This window comes from Aquarana catesbeiana, linkage group LG09 (genome assembly GCF_042186555.1).
Source record: "Aquarana catesbeiana isolate 2022-GZ linkage group LG09, ASM4218655v1, whole genome shotgun sequence".
Lineage (NCBI taxonomy): Eukaryota > Metazoa > Chordata > Amphibia > Anura > Ranidae > Aquarana > Aquarana catesbeiana.
Window position 1 is genome coordinate 223,568,094 of NC_133332.1, and position 22,471 is coordinate 223,590,564.

The window sequence follows — 22,471 nt, forward strand, 5'->3', positions numbered from 1 at the left end:
TAAAATTTTTTTGTCATAAAAAAAAAAATAAAAATAAATTATGGCCCTTTAAAAAGTGGCTGTAAGCCCACTTTTTAAAAAAAACAATATCTACAAGACAAAGGCATAATAAGCTAGCATGCATAGCATACTTGCTCATTATGCAATACTCACCCGAGATCGCTGCGGTGCCCGTACACCAGTCCGGCGGCCACTTCCGGGTATTGCGGCTCTGGCGCTGTGATTGGCCAGAGCCACCGGTAACGGCAGTCTCACTGAAGCAACGGCACTTACTTGCCGTTGCTTCAGTGTGCATGTGCCAACGTTGACAGGGGATATCTCCTAAACTGTGCAGGTTTAGGATATATCCTGGGTAGCTACCCAGCCTAATTTTATATACTTTTTGCTTACCTGTAGCACAAAGTGGACCGTAAGGGTTTACAACCACTTTAAGAGCTATGGGCGGAAGTGACGTTTTGACGCCACTCTCCCACCACCGATAAAAGTGATCTTGTAGCAAATCAGACGCAGAGACCACTATTATCGGAAACCGGCCAAAGAAGATACTGGGGTTATGGCAGCTAGCTGCTGCCATAACAACTATATTCCTCTTCAAAGTTAGGACGTATATCATCGTGCGGTGGTCCGGAAGTGGTTATAGCGCGCCGCCCCCGCCCCACAAATGCCTACGTCGGTCCTTCACCTATAAGCGATCGCATCAGGCATGCAAGGTAGCACCGCAAATGTCATAGCAGGAGCAAGAATTCTAGCTCCAGAACTCCTGCGCAACTGTAAACTGGTAACCTGTAAAGGCTTTGAGTCCAGGTTCACACTGACAGCGGGTTAGAAATCGTGCAAGTTCTGCTGAACTTGCACAATTTCAAACCGGCAATGCAGTCTGACTTTGGGGGCGACTTGACGGGTTGCTGCAGATGTCTATTCAAATCGCCCCCGAAGTCACCAAAAATAGTACAGGAAGAGTCACCGATGGAGATTTTTGAATACCTTAGTTTGTCTTCATTCCATGGGTGTATGAGACTTGAAATCGTGACGTTAGGCATTTACTCAGTGTAACAATCTTTTACAAAAAAATAAATAAAAAATACAAAAAAAGATAAAAAAAAGGGAATGGTTGTATTTGTGTGCACTAAAAGTACAGTAGTTTGTTGCCATTCCACCAGCGTGCGCATTTACTTGGATATATATATATATATATATATATATATATATATATATATATATATATATATATATATATATATATATATATATATATATATATATATACACACATATATACACACACACACACACACACACACACACACACACCAACTGTCAGAATTGGCTTGGGCAGCTAATGGTAAACCACCCCAGTAAATATACTGTGACAGGGTGGCACAATCATGTACATGTTCATCATTGCGCCTGCTGCATTTTAGGTGTGCGTTCCTCATGCGACTGATAAATTACCGGTAAATCAGGCATCATGTGATCGCTATGATTACGTGATAAAGTAAACAACTTTTCATGAACAGCTTTCCATTCATGAACAGCTTGCTTATGGTTGTGATCTGTGATTGTCCCACAGCAATCACATGGTACCTGGCTACCTGTACCTTGTGATTAGCTGTAGTCAGTCACAGATCACAACCAAAAGCAAGCTGTTCATGAATGGTTAACCCATTCATGACAGCTAAAACTTGCTTATACAGTGATCTTCAATAACTGTGTTAAACAAAAAAAACAAAAAACGTATCACCCCCTTCAAGATTAGTACAGTGTCACTATGGTGAGAAAATTTCCCTGGTGAGGCAACGTTGAATTCCTGGACAGGCAAATTTCCTAATCCTTTTCTCTCCTTATGCTCTTTTTTTCAGTCTTGTCCAACTCCTGCATTGATGTTGGGTTTATTTTTATTTTTCCCCTGCTCTATAAAAAAAGGGAAGTTATACTGTTCCGGGGATGTTTTTACTTGACAGTCCTAGGGGCTGTACTTATACATCTGAGATGTCCACGAGTTTGGTTACCCTACTGGCTACATTTTGCCTTCTGGTGTTGTAATGAACATAGCATTAGGCCGCTAGATTATTAACTTGTGGCTAGCTACAGAACTGCCTAGCCACACCATTTGAAACAGCAAGACCACATCGATAGTTAATGGTCAGCTTGCCATCTTACTTTATGGTTGAATTTTTGCGAGTGTGGCATTTTCCCTTCTGCTCAGCTGTAAAATATAGTGGACTACAGTTTGAGGCCTTATGTGCGCCTTTCTAAATTTGGTGTCACTGTCAGATTTTTGATCTGAGTGTCATGTAATGTATAAGCTAGCAATGTTTTTTATTTCCTTTTTCTTTGTAAAACCAAAAGCGATTGAAACCGGGGAAAAAAAAAAAAAAAAAAAAAAAAGTTTAACTATGACGACACTGTACTACTCTGGTGACAGTATGTAAAAAAATAAACTAATAATAATAATAATAATAACCTCAGACTGTCTACTTACCAAAAAGGGATCATTTGGGGGCCATGTGTACTGTCCTCGCAATTTCGGGCCTCAATAAATGAGATCAGTACATCGGGCATGATTAATGAGAGAAATAAAAATCTATATCACACCATAGTTTGTAGACACTATCTTTTACACAATATACACTTCTTGGGATTTTAACCAAAGACATGTAGCAGTATACATTTTGGCCTAAATGTATGAAGAAATTTGATTTTTTTTTTTTTTTTTTTAAATTGGATAGGTTTTATAACAAAATAGAAGTTTTTAAAAATAGTTCAACATTTTTGGCCTTTCATTTATATAATAAAAAAATATATATACAAAAAAACCCCAGTGGTGATCAAATACCACCAAGAAAGCTCTGTGTGCGGGAGAAAAAAAAAAGAAAAAAAAAAAAAAAAAAAAAAGGCATAAATATAATTTGGGTAGTATTTCATGACCGTGCAATTGCCAAGTAAAGTAGCACAGTGATGAAGAGCAAAAAAATTCTCTGGACGTGAAAGGGGTAAAACCTTCTGGAGCTTAAGTGGTTAAACACAACACTTCATTTTTTTTTCTTTTTAATTTTTTAGAACATCTCCATGCATAACATCATATTTTCCCAGTAGACCAGACTATATATCCAACAGCATTTTGCGTTTTTGCTGTGAAAACGTTAATGCGAGTAAGGTCTGGAAAGGAAAGCTGAACATTAGCCTGTAAGAGTTCACACTCTGGAAACTGGGATCAGCTGTTTGTAGCCTCAACCATAAAAAAACAAAAAAACTGTACATTAACTTTTACGAACAACATAAATTACAAGCTCCTGGTTGGAGCTTTCACAGTAGTCTGTGAGACAAAATGCTAATACTGGAATGGAACACCCCACTCCTTTAGTCGTCACAGTTCTAGGCGGCATAGTCCAAAATAGCCAGTTCCAGGCGGCATTGTCCATCATAGCCCTAAATCCGCTCAAGCATCACAGGATTTTCTTCAGTGCCTCTGGCACCACTGACCAGTCACTTGTGAGTGTGCAGAACACATCCTGTTTACCCCTCAAACACGAAGCGTGCTGCAGTACAGAATGACATGGCTAGGGTCACCGTTCTGGTTCTGGCTCACATTGAGAGATTCGCACCTTCTCCGAACAGTGCTTTTTGTGGGCAGGCCAGTCCTTCTGTTGACACTGAGTACCACAGTATCTTGCTAGTTGACATCTACCACATATGTTAAATTCACGCAACTGAAAAAAAAAAAAAAAAAAAAAGAAATTTGGTTATGGCCATTAACCAAAATTAACCCTTTTGCTGCTAGAGATTTTTGCCAACCCCCACACATTAAACATGCATACTTAAAGGCTAAATTCACCTTTTGAACATTTTATGCCACCCCCATATTTAGGGTGTAGCATGTTCAGCACCCCCCACCCCTCAATTCCCCCCCTTCCCTGTGACAGCAGGCAGGGGTTCTTCTCCCCGTAGAAACTGTCATTTTAGAAACAGCTTGGCTTTGCCCACATAGCCTCCTCATTCATAGAGATCTGTGAATGAACGACAAAATCCTGTCTGCCACCGCGTCAGACTGTTTGTAGTTCTTAATGAACTACAAGCATGCTGATTAGCACCTTCGTAGTTCATCGACACTCCCTGCAGCTCAGTATCAGTCTGCCCGTACGGGCAGATAGCTGTCTGGAATGCCTGCAGGAACCTGACATTGTATTCACAATCAGTGCTTTGCAGGCTCCAGTGTAAAAGAATAAATAGGAAAAATTTATAAATGCATATTTTTTTTCTGCAAAATCATTTGCATTTATAATTTGTTTTACTAAAAGGTGAACTTATCCTTTAAACCATCGGTGCTCAACCTGTGGCCCTCCAGCTGTTGCAGAACTAAAAGTGCCATGATGCAGTGCAAGCGGCTGACAGTTAACAAGCATGACTCCCAAAGGCAGAGGTATGATGGGAGTTGTAGTTCCACAACAGCTGGAGAGCCCACAGGTTGAGCACCCATGCTTTAAACCTTCAAAACAATTTTTTCTGAACGAACACGTAGATAAAATAGATAGTTGAAAATGTTTAGGTTATGCGATATTTGCACTACTGTAATCAACTCAGTAAAATACACACATTTTGGTGCACACCAGAAATATAATTCCTGCTTTTGATAAAATTTAAAGAGGAAGTAAACGTCCTCTGCTGACATGTACCTATAGCTAGTGTAAATATTGATATTTACAGTACATGCAGCCAGTGACATCACTGGTGCATGCGCTCTGAAGGAACAGGCCCGGATGCCTTCCGAACCCTGTGCCGTAAACGGCGGTGCATGAAAGCAAGATGGTGAAAATGGAAGTGGCTGCAGTGCTGACATCACAGTGCTGGAACAGCTTTGTTTTAAGGCAAGTTTCACATAATGTGCTAGTGTGCGATGCAGGAGGAAGAAGGAGAGAAAAAAAAAAAAAAAGCTTCCAGCAGAGCAGTATACAACCACTTTAAGAGACAGGACCACTCTGAATAGATAAGTAATGTCATGCCTTAAAAGTGGTTATAAATCTCAAAACATGAAATATGAACAAAAGCATATCCCTCTATAGTGTGTACTTGTCTCAATTAAGAGCACTAATTCTAATCAAAAAGAATTCTGTCCACTGTTTTGTTCCTCTGCCATCAGCATTAGTCACTTCTACCAAGTTTTCCTGACATAAAGAGAAAAAAAAAAAGAAAAAAAGGTGACTGCGAAGAGAGCTCTAACACACAGCTTGGGATTGACAGCCTCAGCTCTATTCCAGTGTGAAGGGGGGGGTGTCGTTGCACTTGTGTTCCACCAAGAACTACAAGTCCCTCTGCTGCAGTGGTAGATGGGACTTGTAATTTATTCATTCACAGACTTCTGTAAATGAATAACACTGCTGAGCATGCAAACCACGCACAGAAGTGACAAATTCAAATAACTGCAAGAGCCAGCAGACTGCAGCAAGGTCCCTCTTAAAGTGGAGGTCCACCCTGAAAAAAAAAATTGCATAAAAAATACCTAAAAAAAAAAAAGTTTTAACTTACGTGAAATGGCTGTTGCTAGGCAGTCTTCCTAATCTGCCTCTTTCTACGCCACGGTGATCTTCAGTCTTCTCCTCCCCACGTTGTCTTCTGGGGAATGGGGCGCAGTGTGTTATGGGAACTGTGTGTGTCCCACAACACATCGCATCCCATTCACAAAGCGCTGCGTGACTCGCACATGCGCAGTAGGAAACGGGCAGTGAAGCCGTAAGGCTCCACTGCCTGTTTCCCTTAGTTAGGATGGCGGTGCCGGGACCCAAGAGCCGAGGGACGTGTCGGCCTCGAGCAGCCAACATCGCGGGCACCTAGGACAGGTAAGTGTGCTCATTTAAAGTCAGCAGCTACAGTGTTTGTAGTGGCTGACTTTAAATTTTTTTTTTTCCCGGCCAGAATCCCGCTTTAAGCGCATTGCATCATTATACATAAATATTGTAAAGTGCAAAGCTCGCCTGAATGAGGGCCAACATTAAAGCCATGTCCAAAAGGTGTAGAAGGAATTAGGAACGGTCAAGTAAAATATTAAACAATAATAAAAACTATTTGTTGTGAGAAATATTTGATTTCAGACACCAAAAAAACTTAAAAACTATATAATTAAAGGAAGGAGAGAAAAAAATGTTTTAATAATTTCACTGATCATTCAGATGACCCATACCTGTTTCTCCATCATAGTGCAAGGAGGATAATGACACTCATAATACGTGCATGAGTTCTCCTCTTCCCGCACCACTTCTCCATTAGCATTGTAGCAACGGGTAACATTCAGCAGTGGAAACAAGTCTTCTATGGGGTCAGTGGGAAGCTGTTGTATAGCCAACCAGTAGAGAGACTGTTCCCTATAATACGAAGAAAGCGTACGTGAGAAGCCAGCCTGCCCTCCATCCTAGCTATGTTGCATCTCCAAACACCCAAAAGAACCAATTTAGCACAGCTTAGGAATGCTCTAAAACTCAAGTAGAACTATGGGCAACCCCCCCCATTTTAGATTTTTTTTTTTTCACCATCTGTGTCCTATTGCGGAGTCTTGCCTTCACTTCCTGCCAAATAGCCAAACAGAGTAAGAAGGAAACCCCTGAAAAAGTTAAGGGAATTCCTTGGGGACCCACAGGGCACCAGAACTAGTGCCCTCATTGGAAATTTTCCCCTTTATTACTTTTCTGGGGACATGCCAAAAATGTGGGATTTTCTTTTACTTTCATGGATAATGGTAAACAGAACAAATAGAGGAGGAATCTCCCCAACAGGGGACACAGACAGCAATAAAAACCGACAGGGGTTCCAATCCATCTCCACTTAATACAAAACTAAAAATAAAGTTTTGCCTTTAATTATACTTTAAAAATAGATTTTAATGCAGTCAGACTGCTATAGGTTATTATACAAGTGGGGATACAAGACAAAATGCCTTTGTAAAGGAAAATCAACCACAAACAGCTAGATGAAAGGCACAGGTTATTGGTCTTTTCTTTACCTTTGCTTGCTGGACACCTCCTCTATTGCAGGTTTCCAGCCCCGAGGAACCACTTGTAGATTGTCCAATCTGTTATCAACCGTAATACCATTTAAATGTAACACCTGAAATCCTGCAGCAATGCCGCCTTTGTGCCGTTGCCTGGAAAACAGTGTTACAAACATAGAATGTCAGTCTTCCGCTATACAAAGTGTATTTATTTTTTTATAAAAGAAAAAAAATTGCAGAGAATGTAAAGATTAGGAAAATTTAGAGTGCCCGTCAGATGCAGCCAGGGGAAGACTGGGGCACGCAGTGGGCGGCACCCAGGGTGGACCCCATCCTCTTTTCGGCCTCCTCTATCAGCATTTTTCTTCTTTCGGACGATAATTTTCGGCAGCCGAAATTGAAGAGCACCGCTACTTCAAAGTATTCAAAACGCCAAAATCTGCGTTTTGGAATACTGTCTTTTTTTTTAATCTGCGCCATTGGCAGCCAAGTAAAATGGAAGCTACGTCGCTTCCGTGTTTTGAACGTCCCGGCTTAGTTCGGGACTCCACAAACACTTTGTTTTATAGTTTTGGCTTTGCATACATTAAGACTACAATCCTCAATTTATCAGCTCAGTATAAGGGTTAATAAAGTGAATTTGTATTTGCATCATGTAAGTGGATTTGCTGGAGTATTTTCTCCACAGAACAATATTTCTACAGCATATCATTTTCTTGATCCCCTTCAGAAATGTTCAGGATTGTCACACACACTATGCAAAGTGGTGTTCTGTGCCAACCAGTGCAGCCTTTTCCACAAACTCTCTGCACAGAAACTGACACTAGCAGTAAACCAAAGTTAGGTACTTTTTTTTGGCATTATTTTTCTGACAACTAGCTAATGTTATGAGCAAAAGTTAAAGCAGTGTACACATGCATAACATTAATTTGTTAATTACACAATCTGCTTTTATTTTTCTAATACATACCATAGCAACTCGTGTAGCGGACACCCAGAACCCCTTCCTTTGTATTTGTCAAATGCATAGGCATAAATTTTAGCCCCATTGCCATCAGCATCCACTTCCATTCGAGCCTGAAACAGAAGGGTCCAAGTTAGCCACTAATTCAACTGGTTGGTAACAGTGCGACAGCCATCTGGATTAACAGAAGGAAAGCGCCTAACCTGTAGAAGCACTGCTGTCAAACTTTCATAGGAAACAGTTACCACCACCTCCCTCCCTGTTCACGCATTATCATAGCAGGATCACTTTAAACCACAGGAGGCAGTCATATGCTATCCAATACACCTGAAGGTTTGAATAGCAGCAGTACCCACAGCACCGCCAGAGAGACAAGCCACCTGCTGGACTGCCTTACAGTGTGCTTGCATTCATTTTAAATGTAGTGACAGGGTCCCTTCAAGATTTTTTTCCCACAATCAGGCATGTTTTAAAGTATACATCAGCCTGTGTTTTTTTTTTTTTAATGTAGCTGATCAACACAGGTGATAAAAAGAAAAAAAAAAAAAAAACCCTCACCACCACTAAACTTCGGAGGAGAGCCCACATGCTAAAATGGATCATTTAGGCATGAAGACTGGAGTGAAGTCCAGTGACCAGCAAGTCCGATCTTGCAGAACTACTGTCACTGCTCATATCAAAACACTTCCAGGCATGTCATATGCCATGTTCCTCAATGTGGTTCCACCTGGAACATCACTAGGAGAAGCGGTGAGTGGCTAGCAGGTGAATCACCGCCACAGGAAGCAGAAGCAGTATCCAACACACCTTGATACCTGTGGCAACCATAGCTCTAGAAGAGAACAAAGATCAGAATCATCACCGTCTGGTCTATATTTGTAAATCACCTTTTACAGGCTGCCTGTAGGTCAATTGTTTTTTGGCTAGCACCAGGGTCACTTTGGGAAAAAGCAAAATGGACTGACTTGCTTTGAAGACTCATCCCCCCCCCCCAAAAAAAAAAAAAAAAAAAAAAAAAAAAAAAAAAAAGTTTTACGGTAAGCTATTACCTTTCTGGTTTTAACCACTTGATGACCAGGCCTTTTCTGACACGTTGTTTACATGTAAAAATTATTTTTTTTGCTAGAGAACCCCCCCCCCAAAAAAAAATCACTTTTTAGAATTTTAATGTACAAAAACACAATACCCAATTGTTTGCTAAAATATAAAAAAGTTGTTACGCCGAGTAAATAGATACCAAACGTCATCCTTTAAAATCATGCACGCTCGTGCAACGGTGACAAACTACGTACAATTTTATTATCCATAGGCGATGCTTTAAAAGCCTTTACACGTTACCAATTTAGATTTCCACAAGAGGTCTGGTGCTATAATTACTGCCCATTATCTGACGTTCGCGGTGATACCTTGCATGTGTGGTACAATCACCGTTTACACGTGTGTAGGGGCAATAGACCAATGCGAGTGTTTGCCTTTGAGTGCAAGTGGGGGGGGGGGGGGGTTTCTATTAAGACTACAATTCATACCAAGATCGGTATGGTCCGATGTTTTTTTCAAATCACAAAGGGTTGTTTTACAACCGAGAAACCGGAAGTGATGAACTGCGCCATCGCTACTGGTTTCCTATACCTATACTGCATTCCAGTCTCCGATCAGCTCTATGGTCAGCAAGTGGAAACGATGGGATGAAGGAGTCCGAGACAGCCATGGAGGGGGCGTCCCATCACGCTGCTTGTAAAAGCAATCCAGCAGCTAATTAGCAGTTAGGATTGCCTTTACAAGAAAACTGATCCCCGGCTAAAGAAAATACCGGGATGATGCCTGCAGTGGGTACGTTGCTGGTCTTTAAGTGGTTAAAAGGTCTATTGGAGACTCAAGGAACAAGATTTCAATGCTATCGCTGCCAACTCATTACCTGTCCATCTTGGAGTATTGCTTCACCTACTACAATTTGGGTTGCCATTTCACATACTAAAAATTGTATTCAAGATAATAGTCCAGTAACAATAATGGGAGCTCCTCAAACCAGCTTCTGTAGGCGAGAAGAGCTGGGAAAGGTGCAGAGATCTCAGATTCCTTGAAGGATTTTAGGTTGAACAACATGTCAGCATCTACCAAACACTGGAAATATTGTTAAGGGTGGACTGATTTAAAGGTCTTAAAAAGACTTACTTCAAATGAATAGTTGTCCACAAGAGGGATGTCTTGCTCATCAATCAGTGTATACTTGATCTAAGAAAAAAATAAATATATAAAAATAAAAGCGGTGTCATTAAATTGAGGATTTAAATGTATTGATTGAAATAACGTTTTCAATAACTACAGTATAAGAAACTGCATTTACTGCAGTCTCAGGAGAAAACAACTGACAGTGTATCTGAACATCCACACATGCCTTCAGTCAATCTCTCATGCAGCTAAGCAGAAATATAACAATGGGAACTGAAGCCTCAAACCAATTAAGGGGAATGGTGATAGTGGAAGTTGTCACTAGACAAACATCAATAAAAATTGTAAAAGGCTTACCAGCTTTTAAATGAACACAAAAACACACAAAGTATTCAAGTTTAAAAATTAATCAACTATATGGACTTGGAACTCACAAAGTCCCTGAAAATCTAAACAATATATAAGCATTGAAAGCTTGAGAGTACAGAGGCTGGGATCACTACAGATTGGGTGGAGACACACCCAGCCTCACAAGCATTTTATAGATCTTGCACAATCCTAATCACGTTTGACAAAACAAGACGCATCATAGATCTCATTGCCTTATTTTGCTACATGCATTGCTCTCTTTACATTTATTAATGAGTACCTCTACCCCAAACTTTTTTTTTTGGATAGAATTTAGAGTTATGGTTAGATGCCCAGTTAGGGGTTACTGCTTTTTAGGGAAAAAAAATTTTATTCTGGGGATAACTTCTTAGCAGACAGGATGTGAGGATAAATCTGCAACAAGCAAACCGACAAAAATAAAAAGCCAACAGAGGTTCTAGAATTCCCCTACTGAACAAATGAGATTTACCCTCAACCAACTACGCAAAATTCTTGAGAAAGGCACCAGTTGGCCATACAAAAAAAAAAAAAAGGAGGCCGACTATTGAAGTCAGACATCCAAAGCTACTTCTCAGCATAACAAGTTAGCTTCCTACTGCACCTTCCAAAGGGTAGTGAGCCATGCATTCCGTAATTGTTCTGCTCAGCCATGACTGAGAGCCTGGAAAACTACAAGCCTACTGAGGAAGTGCTACAATCTACTCCTGCATGTGGGCAGCTACAGTACCAAATCTGTAAAAACTCAGTGTTCCATGTGTATATACTTTTTAGCTGTCTTTTCTGTAGTATAGTTTTGGGGAAAAAAAAAAAAAAAACACTACCTTAACTCTCTAAAGCTAAAACTTGGGCAATTGTAACTTGCTACAGAAATAAGAGCAACCACTAACCATATCTGAACCAAGGCTTATGACTTGCTTTCCCCAGCTCCACCTGTGTAAGATAGGGACGTCAAGTCAGAACTTGCAGTCCTTAGAAAACACACCTCTGTTCCAGTGATGCAACGACGGGCTCCCTATCCAGACACTGACATCTACTCTAAGCTTAAAACTTTAAAACATCTGAACCCAACACCAAAAATATATTCTCGTTTGGCCTCTTATATGTGGTGGCTGCATTGGTTTCCCTCTTTAGTCATTTCCCCCCCACCCTTTGTTTTCTCCTGGAGATCCTGTCAGTCACAACTCCTGCCCTATGGTAACAACATTCACTCTATTATGGAGCAGAGTTACCACCATAGGGCTGCATCTCCTCCCTCCACATCTCCTCCATAGCAGAGAGGGGATTTGTAGTTCACAGAAGTTGGACCAACGGGTATTTTTCTGCACTTGCAGGGCATGTTCTGAGCCTGAAAAAAAATAGAAAACTAAAGGAACTACCACATCCAAGAACTGGTAAGATGCAACATATAATGTAAAATGTATGTTCTTGGGTATAAATAATCTTAAACTACTTCAGCATTTAGGGCAATCTTTTTAGTTTTTGGCACACATGTAAAAATCAGCTTTTTTGGCTATAAAATTATTGAAAACCCCCAGATCATTATATATTTTATGAAAGCAGATGACATGTAGAGTAGAAAGATTTGGTAGTTGTTTGCACAGCCGTTTAATATTTGCATAATTTCAGGAAAAAATATAACATTAATTTTAGTGCAGACGCACAATATTATACCACATATTTTAGTAAAATATAAACATAGAAAATAAAGTTGTGTGAAGAAAAAAGATACCAACCAATTCTTAAAATTGCTGGCCTCCTTGATATTGTGAAAACCTACCCACAAATCTCCATAGGCATAACTTTAAAAGTCTTTACAGCTTATAGGTTTAACGTTAACTGTGACCTCTGGCACTAGAATTATTGCTCTCTGATCACACATGTGAGGCATCATTGTGAATGTCACAGTTTATATGCACATGTGTACCCTGTGATGGATTTGCATTTGGGGTGTATGCATGGCAAGGGGTTATGTTAGTTTAAAAAGAAAAAAAAAAAAAAAAGATTTTATTCAACTTTACTGCCATCATAAGGAGTTAAACCCTCATGTGATAGCATTGGTCAGGTGACAAGCAATCTTTATGGAGGCACTGGGGATCACTTTCACCTCACAGCCAGGAGCCAGCTACTGAAATGGGGCACAATCTGATCACTGTTGCAGCCATCAGCTTGTGATTAAGCACTGGTTCACATTGATGCGACTTTGAAATTGTGCTACTTCATTTGAAGTAGCGTGATTTCAAAGTAGCATGGTCAGCACGATTTCAGGTGCTACTTGATAGACATCTGTGTGGCTTCATGCATAGAGGTCTATGAAGTCACACTCGAAATCGGCAAAAGTAGTACAGGAATTACTTTTGCAAATTGGTGAGGAACCGCAAAATCTGTGCCGCACCAATTGGAACAGTGCCATTGCCTCCAATAGGCTGCGACTTGTCATGGGATTTGATCTCTCAAATCGCTCCAATGTGAACCTAGGCTAAAAGGAGAAGTTGGGGTTACTATATTAAAAAAACAACATATACAGTGGGGAGAATTATTTGATCCCCTGCAGATTTTGTAAATCTCCCCACTTACAAAGAAATGAAGGGTTTATAATTTTCATCATAGGTGCATTTTAAATGATAAAGACAGAATATCAACCAAAAATCCAGAAAAAACACGGTGTTAAAATGGAGTTGCAGTTCAGTGTGTAAAATAAGTATTTGATCCCATATCAACAATAATTTGGCTCCCACAGACTGGCTACAGTATGTGCTCATGTGGTACACAGATTAGACCTGTCAATTTAGGAAGGTGCTCCTAACGACAACTTGTTATGTGTATAAAACACACCTGTCCACAGAATCTCTTTCTTCTAGACCTGCACAAGGATGGAATGGGCTACAAGACGATCAGCAAGAAGCTTGGTGAGGAGACAACTGTTGGAGTGATGATTCACAAATGGAAGAAATACAATATAACCAATCGCCCTAGGTCTTGAGCTCCATGCAAGATTTGGCCTCATTTGGGGTAAGGATGATCATGAGAAAAGTGAGGGGTCAGCCCAGAAATATACAAGGGGAGCTTGTGAATGATCTCAAGGCAGCTGGGACCACAGTCACAAACCATTGGTAACAATTCGCTGCCATGGATTGAAATCCTGCAGCACCTGCAAGGTCCCCCTCCGCAAGAAGGCACATGTACACGGGGGGCCTCGCATGCAATGCTTTACACTTCTCTTTCCCATCCAAGGTGGTTTAGGCAGACACTTGCTCCTCTGCACCACTTGTCCCACCGTAGTGAACTGGTCTTTGGGCTCTCCTCAGCCACCGTGCTGGTCTGCGTCTCCTCCAGCGCTTCCCCTTCCCAGGGTCGCACTGTCATCCTCCGCTTAGGTAGGAAGACAGAAAGAGCCTGAGAGGCAGAGACTATTGAGCGGTGTATAACAGCGGCCATTCACACCACTGTGACCGGATCGCTGATCACGTTTCTGGGCCACCTGTGAGAAGGACTGAGCCTGCAGGATATATTTCCGACCCAGGCCTGCCTATACCTGCCTCACACGGTTACCATCTGACCCTCGGTCATCTGGTTAGAAGAGGGGAAAAAAACAAAAAACAAACAAACAAAAAAAAAAAAACACCACAAACACGTTTCGCTGTGTAGGGAGAAACACTATCAAATAATGAGGATCAAGGGGAAGGGTTGGGACTTAAAGGGGTTGTAAAGATTCAGTTTAAAAAAAAAAAAAAAAAAAAAAAACACAAAACATATTTACCTCCGCTGTGCAGTTGGTTATGCAGTGGCCCCGATCCTCCTCTTCTGGGGTCCCTCCGTGGCACTCCTGGCTCCTCCTCTTCGAGTGTCCTGCCAGAGAAGCTCACTCCTTCAAGACATCCATGCGGGCACGCTCCCATGTCCTGCTGCTGCGTCCGTAGACACAGACGGAAGGACTCGGCTCTGCCCCCCCCCCCGCGCACGTGTCACTGGATTTGATTGACAGCAGCGGGAGACAATGGCTGCACTTCTATAAATCTATCCAATCGGGACACGAGACACCGGCCAAAGCTGGTGTGCTCATTCCCATTGTGGGAATTACGGGGCTCAAGTATAAGGGGGGCTCGGGAAAGCTGCTGCAGCACAGGAGGTTTTTCACCTTAATGCATAGAATGTATTAGGGTGAAAAACAGCGATGATTTACAGCCCCTTTAAAACAGCTGTCAACTGATTGCGTTTCCTGTGGGGAGGAGCCTCTCATCTCTCAGTTGTGCCATCCTGGAAGGGGGATAGGAAAAATTGAGCTCTTTGGCATTAACTCGACTCGCTGTGTTTGGAGGAAGAAAAATGCTGACTATGACCCTAAGAACACCATCCCTACAGTCATGCTCAGAGGTGGAAACATCATGCTTTGGGTCTGTCTCTCTGCTAAAGGTACAGGCTGACTTTGCCACATTGAGGGGCCATGTATTGTAAAATCTTGGATGAGATCTTCCCTCAGCCAGAACACTGATGATGGGTTGCGGATGGATCTTCTAGCATGACAATGACTCAAAACATACCGCCAAGGCAACAAAGGAGTGGCTCAAGAAGAAGCACAATAAGGTCATGGAGTGGCCTAGCCAGTCTCCAGATTTTAATCCTATAGAAAATGTATGGAGGGAGCTGAGACTTTGAGTTGCCAAGAAACCTTAAGGATTTAGAGAAGATCTGTAAAGAAGAGTGGACCAAAATCTGAGATGTGTGCAAACCTGGTAACCAACTACAAGAAACGTCTTACCTCTGTGCTTGCCAACAAGGGTTTCTCCACCAAGTACTAAGTCATGTTTTGCTTGGGGATCAAATACTTATTTTACTCACTGAACTGCAACTCAATTTATAACATTTGTATTAGAGGTCGACCGATATGGGTTTTTCTCTGGCCGATGCCGATATTTAGAAATCGCGGTGGCCGATATGCGATGCTGATTTTTTTTTGGGCCAATATATTAGGCTGATTTTTTTTTTTTCCCCCTTCATCTCATAAAATCTAACAGTTAGACCCCTTTCACAATGGGGCGTTTTTCAGGTGCTTTTGGGCTAAAAATAGTGCCTGTAAAACGGCTCCCTTGCAGTCTCAGTGTGAAAGTCCGAGTGCTTTCACACTGAGGCGATGCACTGGCAGGATGTAAAAAAAAAAAAAAGTCCTGCAAGCAGCATCTTTGGAGCGGTGTATACCACCACTCCTGCCCATTGAAATGAATGCGCACCGCTGCCGAAGCGCCTGCAAAGCGTATAATGTTTGGGGGTTCTAAGTGATTTATCTAGCAGAAAATACAGGATTTTTACTTGTAAGCAACAAGTGTCAGAAAAGATTTAGACCCCTTTCACACTGGGGCGGTTTGCAGGCGGTATTGCGCTAAAAATACCGCCTGCAAACCGCCCCTAAACAGCCTCCGCTGTTTGTTCAGTGTGAAAGCCTGAGGGCTTTCACACTGAAGCGGTGCGCAGGCAGGACGGTGAAAAAAGTCCTGCACACCGCTTTTTTGGAGCGGTGTATTCACCGCTCCTGCCCATTGAAATCAATGGGACAGCGCGGCTATAGCCGTGCTGTACGAGGGATTTTAACCCTTTTTTGGCCGCCAGCGGGGGTTAAAACCGCACCGCTAGCGGCCGAATACCGCTGCAAGAACGACGGTACAGCAGCGCTAAAAATAGCGCTGTTGTACCGTCGACGCCCCCACCGCCCCAGTGTGAAAGGGGCCTTAGTCTTTAAATGGTTAAACTGAGAGCTTCTACACACTGAGTTCAGTCCATTGAAAGCGTAAACATTGTATCTCTTCAGGTTCTTTTTATCAGACTTGGCAGGCTGCCCAGAGAGGAGAGAAGTCTTCACAGAAGACTTCAGGCAACTTGCATTGACTTCTATTACAGAAGTCATTTGCAAGTCCCTGAAGTTATATCGGCTTTTTGCCGATTAAAGAGGGAGTCCCGCAAAAAAAAAAAAAAATCTAAAAGGTCAGCAGCTACAAATACTGCAGCTGCTGACTTTTAAAATAAGGACACTCACCTGTCCCAGGGTCCAGCGATGTCGGCACCCGAGACCAAATCGGCCCTCGGGTGCTGCCGCCGCCATTTTCTGTAAGAGAATCAGGAAGTGAAGCGCTGCCGCTTCACTTCCCGGTTCCCTACTGCGCATGCGCGAGTTGCGCTGCGCTTCCTAACTGGTCCCCGCTGTCTATGGGACCCGTGTGTGTCCCAGCAGACAGCGCGGTGGGGACGGGAAGAGGCATAGACTCCCGTGGGAGTCTATGCCAGAAGTGGGTGCAAATACCTGTCTTAGACAGGTATCTGCACCCCCCTAAAAGGTGCCAAATGTGACACCGGAGGGGGGGAGGGTTCCGAAAAGCGGAGGTTCAATTTTTGTGTGAACCTCCGCTTTAAGTAAAAAACACCAAATATCGGCCGTTATCAGCCGGCCGATATATCGGTCGACCTCTAATTTGTATCATGTGTTTTTTCTGGATGTTTGGTTGATATTCTGTCTCTAGCATTTAAAATACACCAATGATAAAAATATAGACCCTTCATTTCTTTGTAAGTGGGCAAACTTACAAAACCTGCAGGGGATCAAATAATTATTTTCCCCACTGTACTCACCTCTGATGCTGCAGCTGTTCCCTGGTAAGGCCCCTTTCACACTGCGGCGGGGTAGGCAAAGCGCCGCTATTGTTAGCGGCGATTTACCGTTAGTATTCGACCGCTAGCGGGGCAGTTTTACCCCCCCGCTAGCGACCGAGAAAGGGTTAAGAACCACGGTGGTATAGCCGCGCTGTCCCATTGATTTCTTCTTCACAGGTGTAGATAGGTTAGTGTTAGATTGTGGATGTCTGTAGATGCTGAGATTTTAGTGTTAGGGTGGACTTACACTTTAAGATAAATACACAAGATCTCAAATGAAAGTGTGACCACCCATGGTAGCATGCTACAAATAAACTACAGTAGCACTGTACCCTCTAGCAGCATTGCCTGGTAATAGATCTTACAGACAAGTGTAAAATGTATCAAGGGATGGGAATGAGGGTACCTTTCCCCACTTCCAGGAGATGTGGCTCAGCCCCCTTCATCCGCCGCCGGGCCCGTTAGCGCAGAGCTTCACGTATGCACAGTAGGGAAGTGGCTGTGAAGCCTACAGGTTTCCCTTAGTGGAGATGGCGGTGGCACCCGACTCACAAACCGCCTGGGGTGCCGACATCGCGGGCTCCCTGAACAGGTAAGTGTCCATATATTAAAAGTCAACAGCTACAGCATCTGTAGCTGCTGACTTAATTTTTTTTTCCCCCAGGCGGAACACTTCTTTAATTTCAGGGGGATGTCAGGTTAAACTCTGGCAATTGTGTACTGCAAATCTCCTATACTATACAGGAGCCATCTGGTGGCTGTGCATAGTAGAGGAGTTCCACTATTCCAGATCTCTGCAGGTAACCATGCCAACTTACCGCAGGAAGTCAGGAGATGGTAAAATGCCCCTGCATTACAGTGCACCTCCAGCAACAGAGCTCCCTCTAGTGGCAGCACACAGTAAGATTGGAAGGTCCCAATGGCTATACCCTGCACAGGAAAGCTCCTTTTGATGGCAGTGTACAGTAATGTGATGATACCCGCAGAGATGAGAGCTCCCGCTAGTGGCAACACACAGTAGTATTAGATGGCTACATACCTATACTCTGCACTGGGGTGTGAGCTCCCCCTGGTGGTAGTGTACAGTAATGGTCAGATACGCCGCACAGGTGACAGAGCTCCCCCTAATGGTCAGGTACCCCGCACAGATGACAGAGCTCCCCCTGGTGGTAGTGTACAGTAATGGTCAGATACCCTATATAGATGACAGAGCTCCCCCTGGGGGCAGTGTACAGTAATGGTCAGATACGCCGCATAGGTGACAGAGCTCCCCCTAATGGTCAGGTACCCCGCACAGAGGACAGAGCTCCCCCTGGGGGCAGTGTACAGGAATGGCCAGGTACCCGGCACAGAGGACAGAGCTCCCCCTGGGGGCAGTGTACAGTAATGGTCAGGTACCCTGCACAGATGACAGAGCTCCCCCTGGTGGTAGTGTACAGTAATGGTCAGGTACCCGGCACAGATGACAGAGCTCCCCCTGGGGGCAATGTACAGGAATGGTCAGGTACCCCACACAGATGACAGAGCTCCCCCTGGGGGCAGTGTACAGTAATGGTCAGGTACCAGGCACAGATGACAGAGCTCCCCCTGGGGGAAGTGTATAGTAATGGTCAGGTACCCCGCACAGATGACAGAGCTCCCCCTGGGGGAAGTGTATAGTAATGGTCAGGTACCCCGCACAGATGACAGAGCCCCCTCCCTAATGGTCAGGTACCCCGCACAGAAGACAGAGCTCCCCCTGGTGGTAGTGTACAGTAATGGTCAGGTACCCCGCACAGATGACAGAGTTCCCCCTGGTGGTAGTGTACAGTAATGGTCAGGTACCCCGCACAGATGACAGAGCTCCCCCTGGGGGCAATGTACAGGAATGGTCAGGTACCCCGCACAGATGACAGAGCTCCCCCTGGGGGCAGTGTACAGGAATGGTCAGGTACCCCGCACAGATGACAGAGCTCCCCCTGGTGGTAGTGTACAGTAATGGTCAGGTACCCCGCACAGAGGACAGAGCTCCCCCTGGGGGCAGTGTACAGGAATGGTCAGGTACCCGGCACAGAGGACAGAGCTCCCCCTGGGGGCAGTGTACAGGAATGGTCAGGTACCAGGCACAGAGCTCCCCCTGGGGGCAGTGTACAGTAATGGTCAGGTACCCCGCACAGAAGACAGAGCTCCCCCTGGTGGTAGTGTACAGTAATGGTCAGGTACCCGCCACAGAGGACAGAGCTCTCCCTGGGGGCAGTGTACAGTAATGGTCAGGTACCCGGCACAGAGCTCCCCCTGGGGGCAGTGTCCAGTAATGGTCAGGTACCAGGCACAGAGCTCCCCCTGGGGGCAGTGTACAGTAATGGTCAGGTACCAGGCACAGAGCTCCCCCTGGGGGCAGTGTACAGTAATGGTCAGGTACCCCGCACAGAAGACAGAGCTCCCCCTGGTGGTAGTGTACAGTAATGGTCAGGTACCCTGCACAGATGACAGAGCTCCCCCTGGTGGTAGTGTACAGTAATGGTCAGGTACCCGGCACAGATGACAGAGCTCCCCCTGGGGGCAATGTACAGGAATGGTCAGGTACCCCGCACAGATGACAGAGCTCCCCCTGGGGGCAGTGTACAGGAATGGTCAGGTACCCCGCACAGATGACAGAGCTCCCCCTGGTGGTAGTGTACAGTAATGGTCAGGTACCCCGCACAGAGGACAGAGCTCCCCCTGGGGGCAGTGTACAGGAATGGTCAGGTACCCGGCACAGAGGACAGAGCTCCCCCTGGGGGCAGTGTACAGGAATGGTCAGGTACCAGGCACAGAGCTCCCCCTGGGGGCAGTGTACAGTAATGGTCAGGTACCCCGCACAGAAGACAGAGCTCCCCCTGGTGGTAGTGTACAGTAATGGTCAGGTACCCGCCACAGAGGACAGAGCTCTCCCTGGGGGCAGTGTACAGTAATGGTCAGGTACCCGGCACAGATGACAGAGCTCCCCCTGGGGGCAGTGTCCAGTAATGGTCAGGTACCAGGCACAGAGCTCCCCCTGGGGGCAGTGTCCAGTAATGGTCAGGTACCAGGCACAGAGCTCCCCCTGGGGGCAGTGTACAGTAATGGTCAGGTACCAGGCACAGAGCTCCCCCTGGGGGCAGTGTACAGTAATGGTCAGGTACCCCGCACAGAAGACAGAGCTCCCCCTGGTGGTAGTGTACAGTAATGGTCAGGTACCCGCCACAGAGGACAGAGCTCCCCCTGGGGGCAGTGTACAGTAATGGTCAGGTACCAGGCACAGAGCTCCCCCTGGGGGCAGTGTACAGTAATGGTCAGGTACCCCACACAGATGACAGAGCTCCCCCTGGGGGCAGTGTACAGGAATGGTCAGGTACCCGGCACAGAGGACAGAGCTCCCCCTGGGGGCAGTGTACAGTAATGGTCAGGTACCCGGCACAGAGGACAGAGCTCCCCCTGGGGGCAGTGTACAGGAATGGTCAGGTACCCGGCACAGAGGACAGAGCTCCCCCTGGGGGCAGTGTACAGTAATGGTCAGGTACCCCGCACAGAGGACAGAGCTCCCCCTGGGGGCAGTGTACAGTAATGGTCAGGTACCCCGCACAGAGGACAGAGCTCCCCCTGGGGGCAGTGTACAGTAATGGTCAGGTACCCCGCACAGAGGACAGAGCTCCCCCTGGGGGCAGTGTACAGTAATGGTCAGGTACCAGGCACAGAGCTCCCCCTGGGGGCAGTGTACAGTAATGGTCAGGTACCCCACACAGAGGACAGAGCTCCCCCTGGGGGTGAAGTGCAGTAATCACACATCAGGGACTAAAGCCCTGCACGTGGCGCCCTCACATTACCTCACGCCATGCACAGGGAGGAGCAGAGAAGGTCCCTCCCACAGAAGGGTGAGCCCATGTTCCCAACACACACCGTGTCCGGTTGTATTGTCAGCTCCAGAGCTCACCTTGCCAGCCACCCGACCGAGGCGCACGATACCCAACTTGAAGTCCGTCATGGCCGGTGAAGGAGGGGGCGGTTGCCCCGGCGCTCGTGTCTCTCCTCAGAGATCGGTCCGCTCCGGACGCGGGAAGAGGCGCGTGTTGCCCTACCGCCGGAGCTCGCGCCGCTACACGCGGGAGAAGCTGGGGGTGCCACGCGCCGCCTATCCCCCACACGCCGAGCGCGACAGGCTACACCTAGAGCGGGCGGAGCCCCGGCCCCAAGCCGCTCGTGCGGCCAATCAACTCCGCCGTCATGATGGAGACCTCAGCGCGCAGCCGGCACACGTCAGCCAATCGGGGAGAATAATGGGCGTGGCCTGCTTCTCTGACGCGAAAGGACAAGGGGAGGGCGGAGCCGTCTGGTGACATTAGTTTCGCGGGAAGCGCCGTGATCCTTCAGTGATGTAATAGAGGGAAGACAAGTGTCAGGAATAAAAGGGGGGCAGGGCATGATGACAGTGCTGGGGCGGAGCTATCGCTACTGTCCTCCAAGATGCTGGTTGGGTGTGATGTTAACCCTCTGCCGTCACTGTGAGCCCTCACAAGGGGGCAGAGCAGGGGAGTCATCGTGGTAGTCAGCTACGAGTTCTCAAGTTCTAGTTAGGCAGCTGGCATTTACACCGATCAGCCATAACTTTATGACTACCCACCTAATATTCGGTAGGATCCAGTGACGTCTAGTGCTCGAATTTTTTGGGAGCAGTGGCGGCAAACAAACCTGGTCCCCTCACTTCCCCCGTCGATTGATTGCCCGCTCGTTTCATTGTTTGCCCGTCCACCACACTTACCCCATCCAGGACGTGGCTTCGGCGGCTTCCCCCCTGCATCTTCTCCTGAGTCCCGGCGGTCGTTTCTCCTCAATTGGGTCTAGGGACTCCCAGCAAATCGGGTCTCAGGAAAAACAAAAAAAATTTAAATCCATGCAGCTGGCACCCTGCATTGAGATTAGGGGCCAGGCGCATGGATTAGGGGGGCGTTGTCACTTATGAGCAGCCGCCACTGGTAGATTCCCCATTTGCTGCCAAAACAGCCCTGACCCCTCAAGGTATGGACACCAGTAGACCTGTGAAGGTATGCAGTGGTCTGGCACCAAGCCATCTAGAAGATCTTTTAAGTTCTGTAAGTTGCCCGGTGAGGCCTGCATGGATCGGACTTGTGTTTCCAGCACATCCCACAGATGCTCGATTGGATGGAGATCTGGAGAATTTGGAGGCCAACTGTAGGCAGGGGCAATCTATACTCCCTTCTGTAGGTGGCTCTAGCGACAGTGCAGAAGGGGAAGAAAGGGGTGAGCAACTTTTATTTCTCTACAACTTCCTGCTGTTGTCAAGGGATCTGATTGGACGCTGGTGCCCTGACTTACCC

The 22,471-nt window shown here is 45.6% G+C and overlaps 1 protein-coding gene across 3 annotated transcripts; it reads right to left on the bottom strand.

The window, feature by feature from the left end:
* Positions 1 to 3,031: 3,031 nt before the first annotated feature.
* ZMYND19 (zinc finger MYND-type containing 19) lies at positions 3,032 to 21,407 on the bottom strand. 3 transcript variants are annotated; one of them, XM_073599823.1, is made up of 7 exons: positions 21,070 to 21,407; positions 11,732 to 11,847; positions 10,116 to 10,175; positions 7,950 to 8,056; positions 6,992 to 7,132; positions 6,176 to 6,356; positions 3,032 to 3,710 (listed from the first exon to the last, which is right to left on the bottom strand). In XM_073599823.1, the coding sequence occupies exons 2-7, from the start codon at positions 11,735 to 11,737 to the stop codon at positions 3,567 to 3,569; spliced, it is 639 nt and encodes a 212-aa protein (XP_073455924.1). In that variant the 5' UTR covers positions 11,738 to 11,847; positions 21,070 to 21,407; the 3' UTR covers positions 3,032 to 3,566. The 3 variants fall into 3 exon arrangements, with proteins under 3 accessions (XP_073455924.1, XP_073455923.1, XP_073455925.1); XM_073599822.1 differs by lacking the exon at positions 11,732 to 11,847 and having other exon boundaries at positions 21,070 to 21,405; XM_073599824.1 differs by lacking the exons at positions 11,732 to 11,847; positions 21,070 to 21,407 and adding an exon at positions 10,470 to 10,536.
* Between the last annotated feature and the right edge of the window lie 1,064 nt (positions 21,408 to 22,471).

Coding starts and splice junctions, on each gene's coding strand:
- ZMYND19 (XM_073599822.1), bottom strand. CDS start 21,120: ATGACGGACTTCAAGTTGGGTATCGTGCGCCTCGGTCGGGTGGCTGGC. Junction 8,057..10,115: donor TGGACAACTATTCATTTGAA/GTAAGTCTTTTT, acceptor CTTCTGTTTCAG/GCTCGAATGGAAGTGGATGC. Junction 6,357..6,991: donor GAGGTGTCCAGCAAGCAAAG/GTAAAGAAAAGA, acceptor TTCGTATTATAG/GGAACAGTCTCTCTACTGGT.